The sequence below is a fragment of the Camelina sativa genome, chromosome 4 (genome assembly GCF_030686135.1).
Source record: "Camelina sativa cultivar CO46 ecotype springtype chromosome 4, ASM3068613v1".
Classification (NCBI taxonomy): domain Eukaryota; kingdom Viridiplantae; phylum Streptophyta; class Magnoliopsida; order Brassicales; family Brassicaceae; genus Camelina; species Camelina sativa.
The window spans coordinates 13420753-13444101 of NC_141883.1; the positions used below are offsets into that span (position 1 = coordinate 13420753).

At 35.0% G+C, this 23349-nt stretch overlaps 4 protein-coding genes across 4 annotated transcripts; all 4 read right to left on the reverse strand.

Moving 5' to 3' along the window:
• Positions 1 to 540: 540 nt before the first annotated feature.
• On the reverse strand, positions 541 to 14559 carry LOC104780148 (cytochrome P450 708A2-like). Its single transcript, XM_087510151.1, has 9 exons — positions 14008 to 14559; positions 13806 to 13927; positions 2416 to 2620; positions 2148 to 2300; positions 1807 to 2055; positions 1561 to 1653; positions 1394 to 1472; positions 1193 to 1299; positions 541 to 933 (listed from the first exon to the last, which is right to left on the reverse strand). Exons 3-9 carry the CDS (start codon positions 2539 to 2541, stop codon positions 712 to 714), a joined length of 1029 nt encoding a protein of 342 aa, XP_087366277.1. The 5' UTR covers positions 2542 to 2620; positions 13806 to 13927; positions 14008 to 14559; the 3' UTR covers positions 541 to 711.
• LOC147945709 (uncharacterized) lies at positions 3245 to 6054 on the reverse strand. Its single transcript, XM_087509333.1, has 5 exons — positions 5402 to 6054; positions 4880 to 5009; positions 4483 to 4770; positions 4172 to 4402; positions 3245 to 3935 (listed from the first exon to the last, which is right to left on the reverse strand). Exons 1-5 carry the CDS (start codon positions 6052 to 6054, stop codon positions 3423 to 3425), a joined length of 1815 nt encoding a protein of 604 aa, XP_087365459.1. The 3' UTR covers positions 3245 to 3422.
• LOC147945710 (uncharacterized) lies at positions 9048 to 10081 on the reverse strand. The gene is made up of 3 exons (XM_087509334.1): positions 9932 to 10081; positions 9466 to 9850; positions 9048 to 9391 (listed from the first exon to the last, which is right to left on the reverse strand). The coding sequence occupies exons 1-3, from the start codon at positions 10079 to 10081 to the stop codon at positions 9048 to 9050; spliced, it is 879 nt and encodes a 292-aa protein (XP_087365460.1).
• LOC147945711 (uncharacterized) lies at positions 10106 to 12496 on the reverse strand. The gene is made up of 3 exons (XM_087509335.1): positions 10811 to 12496; positions 10374 to 10728; positions 10106 to 10292 (listed from the first exon to the last, which is right to left on the reverse strand). The coding sequence occupies exons 1-3, from the start codon at positions 12432 to 12434 to the stop codon at positions 10106 to 10108; spliced, it is 2166 nt and encodes a 721-aa protein (XP_087365461.1). The 5' UTR covers positions 12435 to 12496.
• Positions 14560 to 23349: the final 8790 nt, after the last annotated feature.

The window sequence follows — 23349 nt, forward strand, 5'->3', positions numbered from 1 at the left end:
GTTTAGTCCCAAAATCGTGACATATAAACAACGAATTTGGTACTTTGTTTGTGTTTATTTAAATTATAAATGGTCGCAAATCAGTGAAAATATACCTAGTAATTTGGGACAGTATACAATAAATTTTGAAAAAAAAACCTGAATTTAAATTAAAATCCTGATTTGAATTATATCAAATACCTGTAAAATTTTATATTTTTTAAATTAATAAAACAATAATAAAATAACAAATAAATACAATATAAATTTCATATTTTTAAAATTAAAAATATTGTCTCGCGGTGTACCGCGGGTTAAATCCTAGTGTATTATTCATTTAACTTATTTATCATTTCCTAAGTTTTTTTTCTAGTAGATGAACATGATCAGTAATATATATAAACATCGTTGGAGAAGATAAAATTCCTGCTATGATTTGTTGATTACGTGTTACTAAAGACTTTATCGTCTAGCATTAAGAAATAGAAAACAAAAATTGTATGATTATATTATTATTATTATTACCGCATTAAATATCATAGAAGGTAGAAAGCTGTAGAGTTGTAGAAGATATTATTATTGTCACGGCACTAAAAGTTCATATAAGGTATTTAATTTGTAGAGTTTGCTTGTAGAAGATATTGAAATCGCGAGCATTAATATTATAATGTTTAGGAAAAACAAAGAAGATACGAAGGAGATTTATGTAGTCAGAGGATGTCTGCGATAAGGTCATGTGGAACACTTGGAGATGTTTATTGAAATGCCCTCAGGGAAGAAAACAGCTGGCGCTCGAATGACCTCAGAGCCTTTGAACAACGAGAAATCGTAAGTTGTGATAAGATGGTGGAGGAAAATTGAAATCTGAAGTCTCGCAAATTCTGCACCAACGCACTGTCTAACTCCTCCACCAAACACCATGAATGTTTTCGACCCAGACCGCACCTCTTTCCCCTGCACACCATAACCATCATCAATGTTCCAATTAATAGATTAGCTAAAAATACGTACGCAGTTTTTTTTTTGTTTTTATGTTTTGAAAATGTTATTCCGCCTAATGCATACAATTAACAAAATTTCTGTTGAATGATAAAACGTAAAAAACAATATATGATTATTTTAATTTATCATGCACGTATTAAAAATATAATAAATCAGAGTAACTTCGTTCATCTACTAAATGTTCTGGCGTTTTCGAGTAAATATACAATACCTCCCATCTCCATGGATTAAACTCGAAAGGGTTTTCATATACTTCAGAATCAAAATGAACCACTGAAGTTGCAACCAACACTACCCAACCAGCTGGAATAGTGTATCCTGTAGTTACAAAATTTCGTAAAAAACAGTCAACTTAAAAAAATAAATACTTTAGTAGTATACGATATATCACATGATCAGTGTTAGTACTTGCCATTGATTTCCACATCCTCCACCGCCTTTCTAAACACAACCGGAGCCATGTTTGCCAGTCGAAGCGTCTCATTGATAACCTAGAAAGTGTAAATAAAAGGTGCACCATGTGAACCTTACAATATATTATACTAGCCTTAGACGAAAGAAGATCAAGTAATTAGTTACCATGTTGGTGAAAGTCATCTTGTGTCTGTATTCTTCCCAAGTAACTCCACCTTCTTTATCTTCTCTGCTTTCAAGGATCCCCACGTGCTCTCTCTGCCAAATTACAATATATATATATATATATATATATCAACATACAGACAAATAAGCTTGTTTGTTTGTGTCTAGCAAATAAAAAATACATATTTGCTAGAATACCATCACATGGTTAGATGTAAAAATTATTAGCTTCTCTAAACATTTTACCTTCAGTTCAGCGAGAACTTTTGGGTTTTCCGATAGGAATTTGACAGCGAAACAAATGGTCTTAACGGTGAGCTCCTGAGTGACACATGAAAGAACAAAGATGAGGCTTACAATCGCATCTTGGGTCACTAAGCTTCCTTCTTTCTCAAGCTCTTCCATCACCGTGTTAAGGAAGTCATCGTGCTTTTCTGTTGACGCATTCCTCTTCGAGTAAACATCGTTTAACAGCTTCATCCCATCTCGGCATGCCTGTATATAATAAACAATTATAGAAATCAAGGGTTTATATAGTATTGTGCTAGCCTAGCTCCCCAAAATATAAGAAAAAAAATAAGTCTCACCCGAAGAGTTTTGTAGATTCCCTTCAAGGCCTCTAGAGTAAAAGATGGCCGAAACCAATCAAAACTGAAGGCCTTGAAATTATCCATAAGCTTTGCTTGAGTCTCTGGTTTGAGATTACTTATCATTTTTGGTGTCAAGTGAGCTGTTATCATCTACAAAGATTAAAAACAGATTAAAGAGCCAGTGAGAGACTATACCACGCAACAACATTAACTGTATTGTCAATGAAATTTGTCAGAGACACAAAAAAAAGGATAGATAATATACACTGAAAACTGCATCCCTAACATCGAATCTTCCTTGGCTAGCCTTCAAACTGAGATGCTCGCGGGTCACGCGGTCCATATCTTTTAATATATTCCGCTTCAAATTCTCCGAACCCACAAGCTGCATACTTATTAGTTTGATGTGCTTGTGAATGTTCCCGGTCTTGAAAAATATGCTCTCTTTTCCCAAAGACTTCACTAAACCACTACACGAAAACACGGCGTTTGGGACTACCGGAATCGTCTCAAATCAGTCGCTAAGTCGGTATGTGCGACAATTGAAGGACTGTTATATTTGGTCGCAAATATTTGGTCGCAAATTTTTTTGGTCGCAAACCAGTCCCTTATTTGCGACGCATTCGAGACAAGGATTGTGGTCGTTAATTAGCGACTACACACAGACCGAAACCTGCCGTCGTAATGAACGACTCTATAGTCACTCACTGGCGCAGTCGTAATTGGCGACTACGGACAGACCGGAATATATCGTCGTAATTAACGACGGTATAGTGACTCGCCTTGGCAGTCGTAATAGACGACTTCTTTCAGACGACATGGTAGTCACAAATTAGCTACGTTTGGAAGACTGACTTAATACCACAGTAAACTTTAAAAATCTGAAATTTGGTCCTAAAGTAGTTGCTGTTTCGTCACAAGGTAGTCGCAAAGGAGTCAGAATTGTTTGTGACGGACTGAAGACTAATTTTGTTTAGTCCCAAAATCGTGACATATAAACAACGAATTTGGTACTTTGTTTGTGTTTATTTAAATTATAAATGGTCGCAAATCAGTGAAAATATACCTAGTAATTTGGGACAGTATACAATAAATTTTGAAAAAAAAACCTGAATTTAAATTAAAATCCTGATTTGAATGATCTTAACAAAAAACATACAAATCATTCTAGATCATATATTAGTCATAGTTTTAGTAGGCTAAGGATCTAGAAACACTACTACACAATCCAAAAAATAGTTATAGAGGCTTAAGAGAGATAGAATTAGTTTGTTAAGCATGAGAGGATGATACTGACAAAGGTGAAGTGGTTGGTGAAGTGGTTGGTGCAGTCGCAGGTGAAGTGGTTGGTGCAGTCGCAGTCGATGGTGAACTAGTTCCTGAAGTGGTTGTTGCAGGTTGGTTGACATTGGTCGCAGTGGCTGGAGTGATGTTGGTTGCTGCTGCTGCTGTGGTTAATGGCGCATTGGCTGGTGGTTGAGTAGACAAGAATTCTGCAAACCCCGGATCACTAGTCTTCAAGTAGGATACGAGCATCTCCAAGGTTGCAATGCGGTTTTGAGCGTCACGATGCTCCTGATCACGTCTAGCATCTTCTCTGGCACGTCGAGCATTTTCTTCATCTTGCTCAGCGAGCTTACGACGAGCAACCTGGAGTTGTTCTTGAATCTCTAACAGCGAATCTGGACTAGAGCTTGGATAAGTAGCCTTTCTTTTCCCTTTGGTGATTATCTCCGAGAGACTTCCAAGTCCAAAGGGGGTTCCCTTGGCATTCGTTACAGTACACTAAGACAAAAGAAGAGATGATCATTGACAAAACAAACATAACAAACAGAAATATCACACAAACCCAGATAGAAATATAATATCAACCCAGATAATCAACATCGAGTATTCTCAAGCATCAATCAAAAGTATATCAATATCAAGGATTCTTAAGCATCAATCAAAATCAGATACTTAGCTTAGCAAAATAAGACAATTATCATAGGCACAACAAATACAATTGTACTGGAAATTACCTTTAAGAAAATGTCATCTTTTTCTTGAATGGGGAGGACGGTTGCATGAGGAGAATCTGGCGAGGAGTGGTCTGTAACATCAGACTCCATTTGAGACATTACCTCCTCTATGTTCTTCTCATATGTCTCCACAACTTGTTTGGCCTTCTGATCAACAAAACTTCCATCTGCCTTTGTATGTGTTGCGACAAACACCTCTCCAAGCGAGACAAGACGTCCCAACTTTTCTTCCTACAATGGATAGAAAGAATGTTAATTGTGGATACTAAACTATTTAAATGAAATAATTAGAGTTAGTTTAGAGCATTTACCAACTCTTGTTGAATTCGCAAGTAAGATTTCTGGCCGGATAGATGTTTGTGGATTCCAAGACCGTCACGATCAGAATTACGGGCTTGGGATGCATTAGAGCTCTTCTCCTTAGCTTCGGGTGTGTCCCAATGCTCCCACATTTGTAACCAAAGTGTAGGATTGATCCAAATCGGTGGCTCATCATATGTCTTTGCTTGACTTACAATTCCTTTCATTCTGTTTTTCGCTATCTTCACAAATCCTTCTCGCACAAGCTCCGTAATCGCAACATCCCAATTGTATTTCCGCTACACAGTAAAAAAATGTAAAAGTAAGTGTCAAGTAAGTAAACAAAAGACAAACTCATTAACTTAGTTTAGTAAAAAAAGAAACTGTTTCTAAAAAGAAACTCATTACCGCAAAGGATCTAAAATATCTCTCCCGTATGTGTAATGGCGTAACCTTCCAGCTGAAGTATGGACCATCGAACTTTCTCCTTAAAATCCCAGAAATAACACGAGATAGCTTTCCTTTGTCTCGTCCAAACCTGTTACATAAATATGAGAGTGTTAAGTTATAAAATATAAGCGAATGGATCACAACACAATAATCAAATTGGACATGTAACTAAACTTCACAACACAATACAACACAACACAACAAACTTTGAAAACAATTTAGAAACTTTGAAAACAACTAAGAAAAGTTACAAAACTTTGAAAACAATAAGAAACTGAACCAAACAATAATCTACTTATTTTATCTAAACTACACAACACACAAAGCGTTTTTCAAATGGGAGCAATGCGATAATCAAATTATAAAATAAAAGAAAAAAATATTTTACCAAATGATAAAATGATAATCAAATGATAAATATTTTACTTATTTATCGTAAGAAATAATCAAATGATAAAATAAAAGAAAAAAATATTTTACCATATGCTTTGAGTGTCGGGGAAGGGATGCGGACTCAATATCGGGAGATGTTGTCGACCAGGAAGTGCAAGCAACTCATCCATTTGCTGTTGGAAGTCTTGATTCTGAGCCGGTGGTGGATGCTCTTGACCGTCCTGATTCGGAGGCGGCGGCGGTTGGAATCCTAGATTCGGAGGAGCTGGCGGTTGATACACCGGATTCTGAGGATTCGGTGGCAGAAACCCCAGATCCTGAAGCGGCGGTGGATAAGCCGGATGGTGAAGCGGTGGTTGATATCCACCGTTGTGAAGCGGCTGTTGGTATCCCGGATTCTGAGGAGCCACCTGTTGATACACCGGAACATGAGCATGCGGTGGTGGTGGCTGCTGCATCTGGGAGTGGAGCTGTTGTTGAAAGCCTGGTTGTTGTGGCTGAGGAGAAGCTTCTCGAGGATACTGGGGAAATGAAGCTTGCGTATACCGAGATGGAAGCGACGGTTGAGATTGTTGGGAGTGTGAAGAATTTTCGTTGTGAGAGGAAGGGTTAGAGGAGTGAGACGACGAAGCGACATCTCTACTTCGTCTCGCAACGCCGCCAGATCCACGACCACCACCGCCAGATCTAGCACCACGACCACCACCAGATTTAGAACCACGACCACCACCGGATTTCATAGGAACAGAAGTCGGAGAAGAAGTCGGAGAAGAAGTCAGAGAAGAAGTCGGAATTTCAGAAGAAAACGAGAAGACAGAGAGAAAAGAAAAAAGAGGGTTTCGGGAAATTATGAGGGTTTCGTTATTTCCTAAGAGAACTAAGAGTGTTCAATTGATGATGGGGGGAATAATTAATCTGGGGGGAATAATTACCGCTAAAATTTTTCACTAAAATTTGGGGAAATTTAAATCCGTAAGAAAGTAGTAGTAATTTAAGACTACTTTGTGACTGTCGTAAACATTAAACAAAAATTACACTTAGTGACAAAACAGTCGCAAAACATGAGTTCAGCCACAATATAGTCTCAATTTGTGACGACTTTGTGACAAAACAATATTAGTCTAATTTTGTGTTAAGATTTTTTAACCAAAAACATATTAGACATGACCCTTTGATCATGTATACTCTCCTTTTAAGAGTTTAGTTTTGATAAAATATCAAACATAACAATTTTTATATGTTTTTGTAAATATATACAACCATCACTACTCTAACTTAATTAAAACACATGTAACCCTAATACATGTGTTGGAGGATATAAACATAATTGTCTAATTTGGTGTTTTATTTATGTGATTATAGAAATTTAGTTAAAATTAGATGTCACATATAAGTAAAAATGTATAAGTTGACATTATTTGTACTCAAATTTGTAAAATTCTAAAATTAATGTGAGATACTCGCTAAACCGTTGTACTTCAAGACTCTATTGCGACTGAAATAAACAGATGCACAATCACTTTAGTGACAAAACAGTCGCAAAACATGAGTTCAGTCACAATATAGTCTCAATTTGTGACGACTTTGTGACAAAACAATATTAGTCTAATTTTGTGTTAAGATTTTTTAACCAAAAACATATTAGACATGACCCTTTGATCATGTATACTCTCCTTTTAAGAGTTTAGTTTTGATAAAATATCAAACATAACAATTTTTATATGTTTTTGTAAATATATACAACCATCACTACTCTAACTTAATTAAAACACATGTAACCCTAATACATGTGTTGGAGGATATAAACATAATAGTCTAATTTGGTGTTTTATTTATGTGATTATAGAAATTTAGTTAAAATTAGATGTCACATATAAGTAAAAATGTATAAGTTGACATTATTTGTACTCAAATTTGTAAAATTCTAAAATTAATGTGAGATACTCGCTAAACCGTTGTACTTTAAGACTCTATTGCGACTGAAATAAACAGATGCACAATCACTTTAGTGACAAAACAGTCGCAAAACATGAGTTCAGTCACAATATAGTCTCAATTTGTGACGACTTTGTGACAAAACAATATTAGTCTAATTTTGTGTTAAGATTTTTTAACCAAAAACATATTAGACATGACCCTTTGATCATGTATACTCTCCTTTAAGAGTTTAGTTTTGATAAAATATCAAACATAACAATTTTTATATGTTTTTGTAAATATATACAACCATCACTACTCTAACTTAATTAAAACACATGTAACCCTAATACATGTGTTGGAGGATATAAACATAATTGTCTAATTTGGTGTTTTATTTATGTGATTATAGAAATTTAGTTAAAATTAGATGTCACATATAAGTAAAAATGTATAAGTTGACATTATTTGTACTCAAATTTGTAAAATTCTAAAATTAATGTGAGATACTCGCTAAACCGTTGTACTTTAAGACTCTATTGCGACTGAAATAAACAGATGCACAATCACTTTAGTGACAAAACAGTCGCAAAACATGAGTTCAGTCACAATATAGTCTCAATTTGTGACGACTTTGTGACAAAACAATATTAGTCTAATTTTGTGTTAAGATTTTTTAACCAAAAACATATTAGACATGACCCTTTGATCATGTATACTCTCCTTTAAGAGTTTAGTTTTGATAAAATATCAAACATAACAATTTTTATATGTTTTTGTAAATATATACAACCATCACTACTCTAACTTAATTAAAACACATGTAACCCTAATACATGTGTTGGAGGATATAAACATAATTGTCTAATTTGGTGTTTTATTTATGTGATTATAGAAATTTAGTTAAAATTAGATGTCACATATAAGTAAAAATGTATAAGTTGACATTATTTGTACTCAAATTTGTAAAATTCTAAAATTAATGTGAGATACTCGCTAAACCGTTGTACTTTAAGACTCTATTGCGACTGAAATAAACAGATGCACAATCACTTTAGTGACAAAACAGTCGCAAAACATGAGTTCAGTCACAATATAGTCTCAATTTGTGACGACTTTGTGACAAAACAATATTAGTCTAATTTTGTGTTAAGATTTTTTAACCAAAAACATATTAGACATGACCCTTTGATCATGTATACTCTCCTTTAAGAGTTTAGTTTTGATAAAATATCAAACATAACAATTTTTATATGTTTTTGTAATATACAACCATCACTACTCTAACTTAATTAAAACACATGTAACCCTAATACATGTGTTGGAGGATATAAACATAATTGTCTAATTTGGTGTTTTATTTATGTGATTATAGAAATTTAGTTAAAATTAGATGTCACATATAAGTAAAAATGTATAAGTTGACATTATTTGTACTCAAATTTGTAAAATTCTAAAATTAATGTGAGATACTCGCTAAACCGTTGTACTTTAAGACTCTATTGCGACTGAAATAAACAGATGCACAATCACTTTAGTGACAAAACAGTCGCAAAACATGAGTTCAGTCACAATATAGTCTCAATTTGTGACGACTTTGTGACAAAACAGTATAGTCTCAATTTGTGACGACTTTAGTGACAAAACAGTCGCAAAACGTGAGTCGCACTATAGTCTCAATTTGTGACGTTTTTCTGACTATAAAATATTGATAAAATTAGAGAGAAAATATCATCGAAATTTCAATAAATTTATAATAACACTAGTGTTTGCGATTTCAATAAAATTACAAATAAACAAATAATAAACATGAAAATTATTCATATTCCTCATTTTCATCTTCTTGATCTTCATCCTCATCTGAAGACGAAGACGAGGACGAGTAGTTGCCACGAAATTCGTCTTCTTGTTCAGCATCGTTGATCTCAAAATCAAGTTCTTCATTAGGATGATTACCATCTACGAAACTGTCAACTATGATCTCCTCTATTGAATCTGTCATTCCATCATCAACTGTTTGCTGCAATATAACAACCTCCTTTTGTTTTAAGTTCCCTTGTACAGCATGCCTTGGATTAACTTTCAGAACGTTGAGCCAAATTTTTCGAGGTCGTTTAGTGTGAGGATATGAAAGATAACAAACTTGCTCAGCTTGTGAACCTACACATAAAAAATGGTTCTCCAATTAGATGTATATATATATCTTTAAATATATATTTAAAATAGAACATTACCTAATATAAACGGTTCATAATGTCGGTATCTCCTTGATGACAACACGTCAACAATGCCTCCATCGCGTATTCGAGTGCCTTTGTCAATTGTAGAGTCATACCATTCACAATAGAAAAGTGTGACCCGTAAATTCAAAAATCCTGGATAGGTAAGCTCTATGATATTTTCAATGGTCCCGTAAAAATCGTCCTCGTCAGATGAATCGGAATAAGTTTGTCCTCGGACACATACCCCATAATTCATTGTTTTTTTAGTTAGACCGTGAGCTTTTGTGTGAAACAGATAACCTCTTGTAAAATATATAGGCCAAGACTTAACTTTATTTTCAGGACCGTCCACGATTTCATGGACCCATGGAGGAAAACTTTCAAAACCACCACGCACCTGTGCCAAATATATATACAAAATTTTAGATCACAATATTTAACATGTTGATATAATTAATTGGTGGATAGTAAAACATACATATTGCTTAATCCATTCATGGAAATCTTCTTCTCTTTTCGACCTAACATCTTCATCAGATAGTTCTGGATATTCATATCGAATTTGCGCCTCCAACAATCTGTATTTTATCAACAAAAAGTAAATATTGTAAAGTTTACCTAAGAACATATGGTTATAAATATACTTGGTAAATCAAAAATACCTCTCATGTTGCTGGAAATAATCACAATTGCGCAGAACATATGCGTGTGCACATTTATAATCTTTTTCAGTTAACCAAAATTCACTACTTTTTCCGCCTGGACGACCAACTTGAGTGAATATATCTGGTACTGGTATAGGATATACAGGTACTTCACCTTCTTCATGCCGAATTAACCTGTTAAAGTTTATTTTGTAAAACTTTTTCACAATTTTAGAAGTTGATAGAAAAATTCAATAATCATATTTGAAGTTTTACCTTCTTCTCCTTGCTGTAGAAATGTGTGAAGCGAAATAGTGTTCTGAGAAATAAGATATCTCATCATTCAAGTAGGATTGAACTATTGAGCCAGCTGGATATCTTTTGTTCTTCGCTTTCCCTTTTAAACGTTTAAAAAACCTTTCGAAAGGATACATCCACCTATATTGCACAGGACCACCAAGTTGTGCTTCATAAGGTAGGTGAATAGGGAGGTGCTCCATTACATCAAAGAATGAAGGAGGGAAGATTTTCTCCAAATTACACAAGATCATGACAATATTATCCTTCAGAATTTCGAGGCGGGATTGCTCCAATGTTCTACTACATAGGTCGCGGAAAAATGCTCCAATCCCTACAAAGTTATAACATGTTATGTTGTTACATATAAATATAATATCAACAACTAAACCAAATTAAATGTTTAATTTATATACCTGAAATCGCCAGGTGGACATTACGCGGTAAAAGCTCTGCAAATATGAACGGAAGCAATCGTTCCATAAACACATGGCAGTCATGACTCTTCATTCCCGAAAACTTTCCATTTTTCATGTCAGCACAACTAGCTAAATCTGCGACATATCCGTCTGGGAATCTAACATCTTCTTTTACCCATTTTAATAAAGCCTCTTTCGCTTTGGTTTTCAATCTCCAAATAGGGAATGGGGCTCTCCCTTGAGCATCTAGATGTAAATCTTGCCGGGAACAAAATCTTGCAATATCCAATCTTGATTGCACGTTGTCTTTCGATCTATCTTTTACATTCATAGTGGTGTACATCAAGTTATCAAAGACATTTTTCTCGACGTGCATCAAATCCAGGTTGTGCCTTAAATTCAGATCGACCCAGTACGGTAACTGCCATAATATGCTTTCTTTATGCCAATTATGCCATCTTCCGTAGCCTTTAACTTTCTTTTCGTGACCATTCCCACCGCAAATAGATGTTTTAGGTGCTTTGGCTTTCCTTATACGCTCATAGATAGCTTGACTACTCAGAGATGCTGGTGGCTCGTCATTCAATGAATCTTTTCCCTTCAGAAAGTCCTTTTTATTCTTCCGCATCGGATGACTTGTAGGAAGAAATCTCCTATGACAGTCAAACCAACATGTTTTCCTCCCAGCTGGTAATTGAAAAGCACCAGTGTCATCCATACAAATTGGACATGCTAATCTTCCATGCGTCGTCCATCCCGACAACATACCGTACGCTGGAAAATCGCTTATTGTCCACATAAGAACAACTTTCATGTTGAAATTTTGATTTAGTGAGATATCATAAGCCTCAACCCCATTATACCATAACTCCTTTAACTCATCGATTAATGGTTGGAGGAAAACATCAAGGCTGGCTCGTGGGTGGTTTGGTCCGGAGTTCAGAATCGTAAGAAATAAATACTCGCTGTTCATGCACATATCTGGAGGTAGGTTGTATGGAGTTAAGATCACAGGCCACAAAGAATGATTTTTGGAGACCCCAAATGGATTAAAACCATCTGTACATAACCCAAGGTAAACGTTTCGTGGCTCTTGCGCAAATGTGGGATGTAAATGTTGGAAATTCTTCCATTCAGGCGCATCAGATGGATGACACATTACTCCATCTTCTGAATCATGCTCAGCATGCCATCTCATTGATGATGCGGTCTTCTCTGATTGGTACATCCTCTTCAATCTATCTGCAATAGGTAGATACCACATACGACTGAAGGGTATTCTAGTTCTACCCCCACTACTTTTGTACCTTGGCTTCCCACAGAACTTGCAATGCTCCAAATTCCCATCTTCTTTCCAAAATATCATACAATTCTCTATACATACATCAATTGTATGGTATGGCAATCCTATCTTTCGAACTAAAGTCTCTGTCTCGTAGTATGAACCAGTAGCTTGATTACCCTCTGGTAAAACCTCCGTAAACAATTCAGCCCAATCGTCCATGCATGCCTCAGACAAATTATTATCAACCTTGATGTTCATGAACCTAGACGCCAATGATAGTTGCGAATGACCTTCATGACATCCATCATAAAGTGGAGTATTTGCAGCATCTAACATGTCGTAGAACCGTTTCGCCTCTTCAGTGGGTTCTTCATGGATATGATCATATCCATGATCATATCCACTTCCATACTCATGATACTCATTAAAAGGCGTGGTACCATGAAATGCATCATTCACCATCTCAGCATATACATTTCCCTCAAATCCAATTGGCTGACTACCAGGTTGACTACCATGCTGACTACAAGTACTAGTATAATTTGTATTAGGATAATGACTACTAGTTCCTACCCCTAACACGTCATAATCTTCACCATGTTCAGACCATACATAATAATTTGGCATAAATCCTTTACTATGCAAATGATTAGATATTGTCGTACCATGCAAAATAACATCGTTCTGACATTTTACGCAAGGACAGTAAAACCTACCTCCACTGTTTTGTGCCATAGGCTGGTTGTTTGCGAAATTCATGAACTGCTCAACTCCCGCCAAAAATTCTTTAGAGATATTATTTGTTCTTCCATCGATCCGATTATACATCCACTCTCGAGATGAATTCCACATAGCTTTTTTTTTTCTTTTCTTCTAAAACAACAAATCTTCTTTCTCTCTTTTTTTTTTTCTTCTCTTCTAAAAAAAAAAAAAAATCTTTTTTTCACTAATTTTTTTTTATTCCGTCTCTCTAGTTAGAAATGAATGAGATTGATATGAATGGAATGGTGAGAATGATGTGTTATATATAGTATAAATTTTGCGACTACTTTGCGACTCTAGGCAAAACAGTCGCAAATAAGGACTCCTTTGTCACTAAAAACCACATAATTGAGACAAATTAAAGCTCCAAACAGCTCAGTACAAACGCAAACTGAAACATTTATCACGTTTTTTGCCGACATCAATAAGTGACTGCTTTGCGATTCTTTTGCAACAAAGAAAGAGTGTGTCGCAAATAACGACGCATTTGTCACTGTTTTACCACGTAATTGAGACTCATAAAAGGGTCACAAAAGTTCAGTACAAACTCACACTACCACATTTAGCACGTTTTTTACCGACATAGTCACCGACTGATTTGTGACTATAAAATTCAAAAGCAAAACAATAGTGGCAAAAACGTCGTGATTTGAAGACAGTTTTGCGACTAACTTTACTGACTTAATCTTCAGTTTATGGTTTGTCATAAATTGCGATTATTTTGCGACGAGCTATTTTTTCACGATAAAATGTCCCAAAGTAGTCGCAGAATAGCAACGAGCTAGCGACTACAATTAGTAGTCGTAAATTTGCGACGCTTTTACGTCAATTGTATTCGTCATCGTTAGTCCGTCGCAAAAGTGTCACACAGTAGTCACAAAAGTTTGCGACTATAAATTCAGTCACAACAAGTAGTCCCAAACGCCGTGTTTTCGTGTAGTGAACCATCGGGATAACTTAAATTGAAAGACTTGTTCTCTTGCCGCAAAATCTCCATGTTCACATCTTTATCTGTCGAAACCACGGTTTTGAATCCTAGAATGTTCGTTCGAAACAAAGGCCCGTACCTGATACAAACGTATGAATAAGGATATAAACATACAAGATCACACATATATATAGATATAGAGAGGGATTAAAATCTGACTTTGACATCCTCTTCTTGAAAAAAGGTGAGATCTCGTAGAATCCATGAGGCTTGTAGAAGTGGAATGTCTCTCCGATGATCGGGAAACCCATTGATCCCGGAGGTAACTTGCCGTTGAACTTAGGGTTTGACCATCGGTACCACCAATGGCTAATCCTCACAACCACTAAGGCTATAACACACAGTCCTGTAATCCACAACAGATCACTCATCTTGTTGCACCCTTGAAAGTTGAAACTATGAACTTTCAAGTATACATTTGTGCGTCATATATAGATGATGAATCATACGATAAAATAAAACTATTTAACTTTCATTTGGACAGAAGAAAGCGACCATTTTTATTTTAAAATTGCCCAACGCGCGACTTCAAGATTCCATAGCTTTTCCACAGTATATATTATTATATGTATATAAGCTAAAAACCACGAGTTACTCGATTGATTTAAAATACTTATAATGAAAAATCACAACAATAATGATTTATAAGTTATAACTAAGGCGAAGGAAGAGAGAGACCTCCATCAAATAATAGCTAAATTGTCATAGAGTGACCAAATGATTTCAAAGCCATCTCTTATATATTAAAACATTGGAGGTTGAAATGTCACAATAACCATTTGCTTAATATTTCTTTTTTTATTCTCTAGTTTTTATGAATTTTTTATTTGTATTATTTTCTATAGTTTTGTAATTTGGTATGTAAATAAGAATTTCTTTAAAAAATAAACAAATAATTTTTTTAATAATGCAATACATTTTGGTTAGTTTTTGAAAAGAAAAATAATTCCTACTATATTATTTCGGAAGTATAGACTTTTTTTTTTGTAGACTATATAATAGATATACAAGTGATTTTTAGTTATTAAATTATAGCATTCATAATTTAGGTGTATCATAATTTACAGGTTAGTTTGATTTTTGGTAATTAGAGATAGTATGGATTTTATGTGTATTAAACTATTAATCATAATAACCATATAGATATTACAAAATAGATGTTATTTCCATAAGTCATATTCAGCATATGATTTTCTAACATAATATTTCATAATTTTTTTTAAAACAAATAAAACAATCACATATACGTTGCTTTAAATAAAAATTACTTTTATTCTAGTCTTATAATATTTTCTTTGTTATATATAATCATAGTACACGTACGGGTACAGGTTCGCTTGTGCTCCGGGTTCAATATCCTTTTGTAACGGAGATGCATTCTTTAAATCAAAATGGATTGAAGGTTGGTTCCGGTACATCAGTTTATAGAAAAAGAAAAAACATCACCTTAAATATTTTTCTTAAATTGTCAAAAGTTATCTCATATTCCCTCAGTTTTATTATATTACTTGTCATTCTAGATAATTTAACACATATTAAGAAAACAATTAAATTTTCTATTTTACCCCTCATTAATATACTATTTCATTTGATATCAGTAATTAATAATCTAAAAGTTAGGAGTAAAATTGAAAATTTAATACATGAAATTGCATCTTAAATACAAAACGACAAGTAATAAAAAACAAAAAATTATCTCTAGAATGACAAGTAAAAATAAACGGAGGGAATATATATTTACGTATACCACAATACTGGACTGCAAACAACTTGTAGTTAAGTTCTACTGCTTCCTTGCTCTAGGTGAAGTATATCAAATTGGGAATGGACTCAAAACAACTTATTGTTTGGTTGAACTACTTTCTTTCTCAACAAACAGTATTATGGTTGCCGATATGTTCTCCGTCTAGTTATGGCTTTTTCATATTTCCTACAAAGTTTTTTTGGTTTTCGGTTCGATTCAATTCGCAAGCCCCTAACAGAATGGTACTTTAGTGTTTTATTTCATTTTTATATTGTTTTCGGTTTCTTCCTTATTTAAAATTCAGTTCAATAAAAAAAGGTATTATGTAAAAGAAGTTCTCTAAATTACCATTTTTGCAATTCGACCTTTCGTCTTCAAAAAATACAGACTAATTTTATGAAATTAAAACTAATATGTCTGTAATATATATATATGTATATATATTTACTAAAAGGTTTTGTTACCACATACATAATGTTCTAAATATTTTTAAAGTGGAAATGACTTTTCTTGGGAGGATTTGATATAATATACTGTTTATATAAATTACAAATTTGAAGGTGAAGAAAAAGGATTATATTGCATATTGTAATGCCCTGATGACCACTTTTTAGTGAGTCTCAGGTCTTCTCTAGGCATTTGGGTTCATTCATATATGACTGGCAGGTTTTTTCGTATTTTATCTTCACTCACATGGTTCAACAATCAATTATCAAAAGACTCATTTGGAAATTTTCCGAGCTCAACCACACTTACTGTGGAATTCTCTTCGAATGGTTATTCAATAAAATAAATCTATTTTGATGATATAGATGATCAAATGATGTTGACAAAAAAAAACTGTGGAATTCTCTTCGAATGGTTATTCAATAAAATAAATCTATTTTGATGATATAGATGATCAAATGATGTTGACAAAAAAAAAAAAACTCTGTATTTTCTAAAATCGGGGTGTTGCATGTATTATTTTTGTTGTTTAACGTCTTGGGAAGGGTTCTCTATAAGTTATTGGCATCACTTTTTGTTATGAAGATTTTTCGTTTTCTTTGGAGTCATTTTTTAGTTTTAACGAGTCAAATCGACGGAACTCAGGGAAGTATGATATTTTTAGAAATTTACTTACTTGCGATAACCTTCTCCCAACTTATTCTTCACACAGTCCGATATGTATTTTTTTTCTTAACAATGTCATAACTAAAATATCTCCATAAAATACTTAATTAAATCGACTAATAAAACCGTCAACAAATAACCAAACCAATTATCATCAGAACATCAACCTGCATAACCAGGAACTGGGCCAGGAAAAAAAACCAATACTGACGAAAATATGGAACCGAATATAATCCGGAATCTGTAAAATATCCTATTGGATCATAATCTTCACACCCCGAAAAACTAGAACTGAATCTGGAACCAAACCGAAAACCGAATGGGTACCCGACATATCCGAAATAAAATAATATACATAAAATATTAGTTATAATTTGTTTCTTTATAACATAGTTATTCATAATTATAATTTAGTATTCAAGAATATTGTGAAGTGACTTTAGTGTAGTGGCCAGTCGTAAGTCCAATTGTAGAAGACATCATCACACCAGATATCGAATCTCGTTCCTTATGAATGTAAGAATTTGGCTAATGGGCTAAACTGTTGTGCCACAAATGTTGACAATTTTTCAAAATATTCCAAAAAACCAAAATTATATTGAAATGTCTAGCTATGTTTCAAAATTTAACCAAATTTTAAAAATTCAATTTATTTTAAGTTTTTGTAGCACTAAGTTTTTTGGGTAATTGGGTAAAACTCGGATATTTCTTGTAATCGGGTACAAAATACCTGAAATCTGAATAATACCCAACTTTTTGGGTATAGCTTTTGAAATTTTAGACCCGAACCGATTCGAACCCGGTAATACCCAAACTGAACCCAAACTGATATTTTCTATTTACCTTATTGGGTACTAAACTCCTCTACCCAAAAGTCCCGAACCCGATCGATTCCTACCTGAACCCGATCCAAGTACCCAAATGGCCAGGGCAACTAGGAATATCCAACAATCCTAAAATGCTTCTAAACCAGTTCCAAAAAAAGAAATGTAAAAGGTTACCACCCGGCTGGAGCTTGTCAACAATCCTAGATCACCCCTCTTCATCCTCTCCATGATTCCACGTCACATTTTACCTTTATCTACACCAAGAAAAAGATACACAACTATTATCACTAATACTTAGTGAGATGGTCTTCCTATCTATGGGTTATACAGGAGCAAGATAGAACATCATGACCCATAATCAAAGTTAAACCCTCCATCAAACCAGATAAAACAAGAAGCTGACAAGCTCCAGCCAAACTTGGTGTTGATTGACACCCATCTTGGTGTCAATTTCCAACTTGACAGTGATGGTGCCGACAGGCACTCTCCTGGTGGATCCGCAACAACTACAGAGTCGATCCTCGCTGCACTTGGCACCAATCCTTTTACCACTTCGACTTAATGCTTTTTGTTAATGCATTTCAAATAAGAGTATTAGTTTTCTAATTGGGTTCAGGAATTTGAAAGGGCTTTTTATAATTGATTGTTGTTAGGTTATATTTGGATTGATTTGTTTGGTTCTTCATTTATAACATTCTTTTCTTTCAATCTAAATTGCTCACCAAGATTATGATCTTAGATTTAATTTATTGATACATCAAAACTGTTGTTGAATTGCTTAAAAATTTTCTTTGACAACGAAAGCTGAAGTTAAGACCATGTGAAAAACCAAATTTAACATTAATGCTTGCTTGTTTTCATAAATTTAAACGAAATATTAGTTTCTAGGCGATTCAGTGCTTCAATAATCAATTATGCAAGAGTATGTTGGTCTAATATTCATGTTTCAAGAACGGTTTCTAATCCAACCTATATATTTGTTTCATTTATTGTCATGAACCCTGATGATTTTCTATATCTAATGTCTTTCACTTATTGATTTAGAATCTTTTATTCTATTCTCTTTTTACATTCTAGCTAAATCTAAAGCATCATTATTTGTAGTATATCTGATTGATTCTTATAGGTTTATTCCCTTCAAATAATACTATTGCAGTTGTCATTATATGTAACGCCCGTGTTCCAGTAAATAATAAAATATTAGATTTTCTATCGGGAATTGAAATGGATTCGGTTTAATCACTGTTGGTTTATTAGCCTGATCGATTTATTGATTAAAAAAAGGATGGTTTAGTTAATTACTGGTTTAGCTAATTTAATTAAACCAAGAACCCTATTATTTATCAAGTGACAATTCCTTCTGCTTTTGCTTTGGTGTTGTTGTTGTCGTTGGTTTTATTTTGAGAAAGAGAGAACTCTAGTCGATTTGGTGTGAAGGAGATCAACAAAGCTTTGTTTTAGAGAGAAAGAAAGGAAACATAACTTTTAGGGTTTGGGAGAAGGAGGGTTTGATTACTCAAATCGTTTCCTAAGTTAATGATTGTTGGTGTAGTTGTACCTAAGCCTTTTACGTATATTCATCTTTTTACAGAAGTGAAATTGGGTCTAAATTTCGTTAGTTATTGGCAGATTCATGGGACATGTTTTCTCATAGCGAGCTGGGACCATCGAGGTTTGTAATGGTTACCTGATCAGCACAAGATTTTCTGGGGAGATCCGTTACGTCTAGGGATAGATTTCCACCGAATCAGTTTCATATTTAATGGTTGGTTTTCGTTTTAGAGTTTCGACTTTGAGACTGTAGTTTTCATTTTTTCCTGGCAGTTGGTTTCATGGTTTATTTATTGTTGTGATTGGTTGTAGGAGCGAGTTTGGTTGTTCCTGAAAATTGGAGAGCCTCTCTTATGGTTCTGGTTATTTTTGTGAATCACCTTTTTTAAGGTGAGTGCATGACCATGACCTTATCTCAACGACTAGGTTGTATGATTTGTTTTGTGTGATGATGTGTAGGTATGGTAAATGTGTTATTGGGTGTTCTCTTTAATGGCTAGTTTGTTATGTTTTATTTGTGGTTGTATTCTTGATTTGCTTGTGTGTAAAGCTTGTAGATGGGAGGATCGCCTCATTGTGTATTTCGGGTAATACTCACGCATCTCATTGTGGTTGTGGTGCAGATAAAATGTAACGTGGAATCATGACGATGAAGAGAAGGATGATCTAGGGTCTCAGTTGTATTATTGGTTATGTTATTTTTGTTGGAATCTGGTTTAGAAGCATGCTAGATTGATGGTTTTTATTGGTTATAATTGATATGATATTTATATTAAATTGGAGTTGGTTTGGTTTGTCTTCTACTTCTACTGTGCATGTTGATTTGTTGTTGGTTGAAACTACTTGACCCATATTTTTATTTTTAATAAAATTATTAACTAGTGATCAACACCAGAAACCCTAGTTTGTGTCAACCAACACCTTCACGTGGTGTCGACCGACACTTGTTAGGGTTTCCGTGCTGTCCTCGCATTGGTATCGACCGACATCGATGTCGAGCATCAGTCTCTTTCTATCTCCAGCTCTGATTTCTGCCTCCAAACACCTCACATGCGTCCAAGGCATTCCCATGAGTGAAACCAAGCTACAAAAGACACGAAAAGCACACAAGCATTCAAGGGAATCAATCAAACAATTCATTGAACACCAAATCAAAGAATCTCAAGCTTAGATAAGCCATGGCCATGCACTCACCTATTTCAAAGGAAGTTTCTGACCAAAAATGATGAATCCAACACCACAACAAGTCCCTCCCACATTCATAGTCTCAGATTACCACTCCACAGGAAATATCTCTCAAGAAAAGGCACAAAACTCTCCAAAAACTCACAAGAACTCACATGGAAACTTTTCTCTCTTTCTCTCTCTCTGGGAAATGACAAATGAGTGGCTGCTGAACCCTCACGTCAAATTTTCACTTAAATAACACGGTTTAGAGCTTCCCAAAAATCCAAACACTTCGATTCGATGATTTAAAACCAAACTGGCTAAACCGAACAGTTGATGGTGTCGACCGACACCCCTATGGTGTCGAGCGAGACCCATCTTGAAACCACAAAGTAGGTTTGTGGATGTTACATTGGCTTATTTTTTGGGTTGTAATTAAATATTATGGTGTATTTAATTATATTATTATTATAAAAAACCGGGTTAGGTCGTTTCACTATATACTTGCAATTTTGTAATTAATAAAATTATAATCCTATCATTTACGGCTTAACAAATCACAACTTAGCATTTCCGTCGGTTTTCCTCATTCACACAGTAATAAAAATCACATTCCGATAAATTTACCTATGTTAAGATGGTACTGCTTGGTTCTGACTGGTAGTCCAACTACTATGGGAGCAGCGAACCTAAGACGTAGTTTATCTCCTTTACATCCATAGGTTGAACCTTTAGTGAAGACCAAGTGTCCATAATGCGATTATGCAAGTGTGGAGAATACGCTGAGAGAAACAGAGAGTTTGACTCTTAAGTCATTGACCAGAGCACGTGTGAAGTTGACTTCATGTGCAAAGGCAGAAGAGTTTTAGAAGAAGCTAAAAGAGCGTTGATATCTTCTTTCTCTCTTTGTAATCTTTTTAATTCAGTTTGTAATTGTAACAGAATCGAGAAGCTCGATACGCTCCAATGAAGAAGCCACTGCAATCTAGTGAATTTCGGAGTAAATCTCCGGCCAGACGTAGGCTCCGGTTTGGAGCTGAACTGGTTAAAGTCTCCTGTCTCTTTTTTTGTTGTACTTTCATTTGACATCGTTCAAGTTCTCGCATATACACGAACAAGTGAAATAGTGAGTGATTTGTGAGTTGATTCGGTTAAATCTAAGGCGTAGATCTTACAAAAGTGGTATCAGAGCGAAGGTTATTAGTTTGAATCGACTTGATTCAAAGATGTCAAATACAAAGCTCAAGGTGTATCGATTCGATGGATCTGGAGAATTTTCTCTCTGGAAGATGAGGATGTTCGCACATCTGAGGATGTTGGGGTTAAAGTACGCGCTGGTAGAACAAGAACCATTTCCACCACTCACCGGAGAAGAAGAGTCAGATCCGGCGGTTAAGAAGAAGCAAATAGAGGATGAAGCTAAGAGGATCGAGCATAGCGAGAAGGTGATGGAAAAGATCTTCTTAAATGTTGGAGATAAGGTGTTTATAACGATTGAAAAATGTGGTACTGCATGGGAATCTTGGTATAAGTTGGAGCATCATGAAGAGAAATTTACCTAATAGAGTGTATATGCAATTGAAGCTTTACACATACGAGATGCAAGAATCAAGATCAATTGATGAGAATATAGATGAGTTCTTGAAGATGATAATGGATCTGAGTAATCTTGAGATAGAGGTTCCAGATGAGGTGCAAGCGATTCATCTGTCAAGTTCTCTTCTAGCGAAGTACGAGATACTGAAGGGAACATTCAAGTACAATCGAGACAAGATAAGGTTTGAGGAAGTCGCGAGTACGACAAGATCAAGGGAGCTGGATCTCAAGGATGTGTTAGTCTCTAAGTATGTATCAAAAGGTTTGTTTGTGAGGGGAAGAACTGAGACAAGGAAAAATCAACAAGGAAAAGGTAGGAATAAGTCCAGATCTAAGTCAAGAGATGGCAAGAAGATTTGTTGGATATGCAGTAAAGAATGGCATTATAGGAAGCAATGCTATAGGTGGCTCGAGAAGAATAAGAACATGGTTCTGTCTCAAGGCCTCAAGGGTAATATATGGTTCTTCATGGAGTTCAAAGAGGTGAAATCAGGAAAAGTAAGGATGGCTAATAGCTCATATTCTGAGGTTAAAGGTATTGACAATATACGGTTTATGAACACATATGGTACAATGTTTGTGTTACATGAAGTTAGATACATGCCAGAGTTGTCCATAAACTTGATCTCTTTAGGAACGCTTGAAGATAAAGGGTATGAGTTCAGAGGTGAGAATAGAGTTCTCAAAGTGGTAAAGGATTGCACGGTTATAATGAAATGTACAAGGAGGGAGACATTGTACGTTTTGCAAGCGGAAGCTAGGAAAGCAGAAGCTCTAAGTGCTATCATTGACAAAGGATCAGAGGGCGAGGATCATACGCATCTATGGCATAGCAGATTGGGTCATGTAGGTCAGAAAGCACTGGATGTTCTGGCAAAGAAAAAAGTGTGACGGGCACAGATAAGGTTTCAGAGGTTAAATTCTGTGAAGCCTGCATTATGGGAAAGATGCAGAGAGTTAGTTTTGGGTCTGAGAAGTATTACACCAAACACAAGCTAGACTATATTCATTTAGATCTTTGGGGATCTCCGAATGTTCCTTTTAGTCTTGTCCGGTGTCAATATTTCATCTCGTTTACAGATGATTGGTGAAGGAATGTATGGGTGTACTTCTTAAGGACAAAATCTGAAGTTTTTCAGGCCTTCGTCAACTGGAAAAAGATGGTGGAGACTTAGAGTGAAAGAATAGTCAAGAAGCTTCGCACAGATAATGGATTAGAGTTTTACAACTTCAGGTTTGATGAACTTTGCAAGAAAGAAGGTGTAGTGAGGCACGAACGTGTACTTACACGCCTCAACAGAACGATTATGAATAAAGTCATAAATATGCTCAGTGAGAGTGGTTTAGGACAAAATTTTTGGGCTGAAGCGGCTCCAGCATCGGTGTATCTGATAAACAGAACATCGTCATCTGCTATTGATTTCGAGATTCTAGAGGAAAGGTGGACATATGTTCCAAATTTATCAAGTTTGAGGAAATTTGGGTGTGTGGTCTATGAGCACA

Excerpts from the sequence above, each read along its gene's own strand:
- LOC104780148 (XM_087510151.1), bottom strand. The coding sequence starts at position 2,541 with ATGCAGCTTGTGGGTTCGGAGAATTTGAAGCGGAATATATTAAAAGAT. Across the intron at positions 2,301-2,415 it reads TTAGGGATGCAGTTTTCAGT|ATGATAACAGCTCACTTGAC; the intron begins GTATATTATCTA and ends TAATCTTTGTAG. Across the intron at positions 1,473-1,560 it reads AGATGACTTTCACCAACATG|GTTATCAATGAGACGCTTCG; the intron begins GTAACTAATTAC and ends TACACTTTCTAG.
- LOC147945709 (XM_087509333.1), bottom strand. The coding sequence starts at position 6,054 with ATGAAATCCGGTGGTGGTCGTGGTTCTAAATCTGGTGGTGGTCGTGGT. Across the intron at positions 4,771-4,879 it reads GATATTTTAGATCCTTTGCG|CGGAAATACAATTGGGATGT; the intron begins GTAATGAGTTTC and ends TTTACTGTGTAG. Across the intron at positions 3,936-4,171 it reads AAGATGACATTTTCTTAAAG|TGTACTGTAACGAATGCCAA; the intron begins GTAATTTCCAGT and ends CTTTTGTCTTAG.
- LOC147945710 (XM_087509334.1), bottom strand. The coding sequence starts at position 10,081 with ATGTTCTTAGGTAAACTTTACAATATTTACTTTTTGTTGATAAAATAC. Across the intron at positions 9,851-9,931 it reads ATGAATGGATTAAGCAATAT|GTGCGTGGTGGTTTTGAAAG; the intron begins GTATGTTTTACT and ends TATTTGGCACAG. Across the intron at positions 9,392-9,465 it reads TTATGAACCGTTTATATTAG|GTTCACAAGCTGAGCAAGTT; the intron begins GTAATGTTCTAT and ends TTTTATGTGTAG.
- LOC147945711 (XM_087509335.1), bottom strand. The coding sequence starts at position 12,434 with ATGTTAGATGCTGCAAATACTCCACTTTATGATGGATGTCATGAAGGT. Across the intron at positions 10,729-10,810 it reads TGTCCACCTGGCGATTTCAG|GGATTGGAGCATTTTTCCGC; the intron begins GTATATAAATTA and ends ATAACTTTGTAG. Across the intron at positions 10,293-10,373 it reads TCTACAGCAAGGAGAAGAAG|GTTAATTCGGCATGAAGAAG; the intron begins GTAAAACTTCAA and ends AAACTTTAACAG.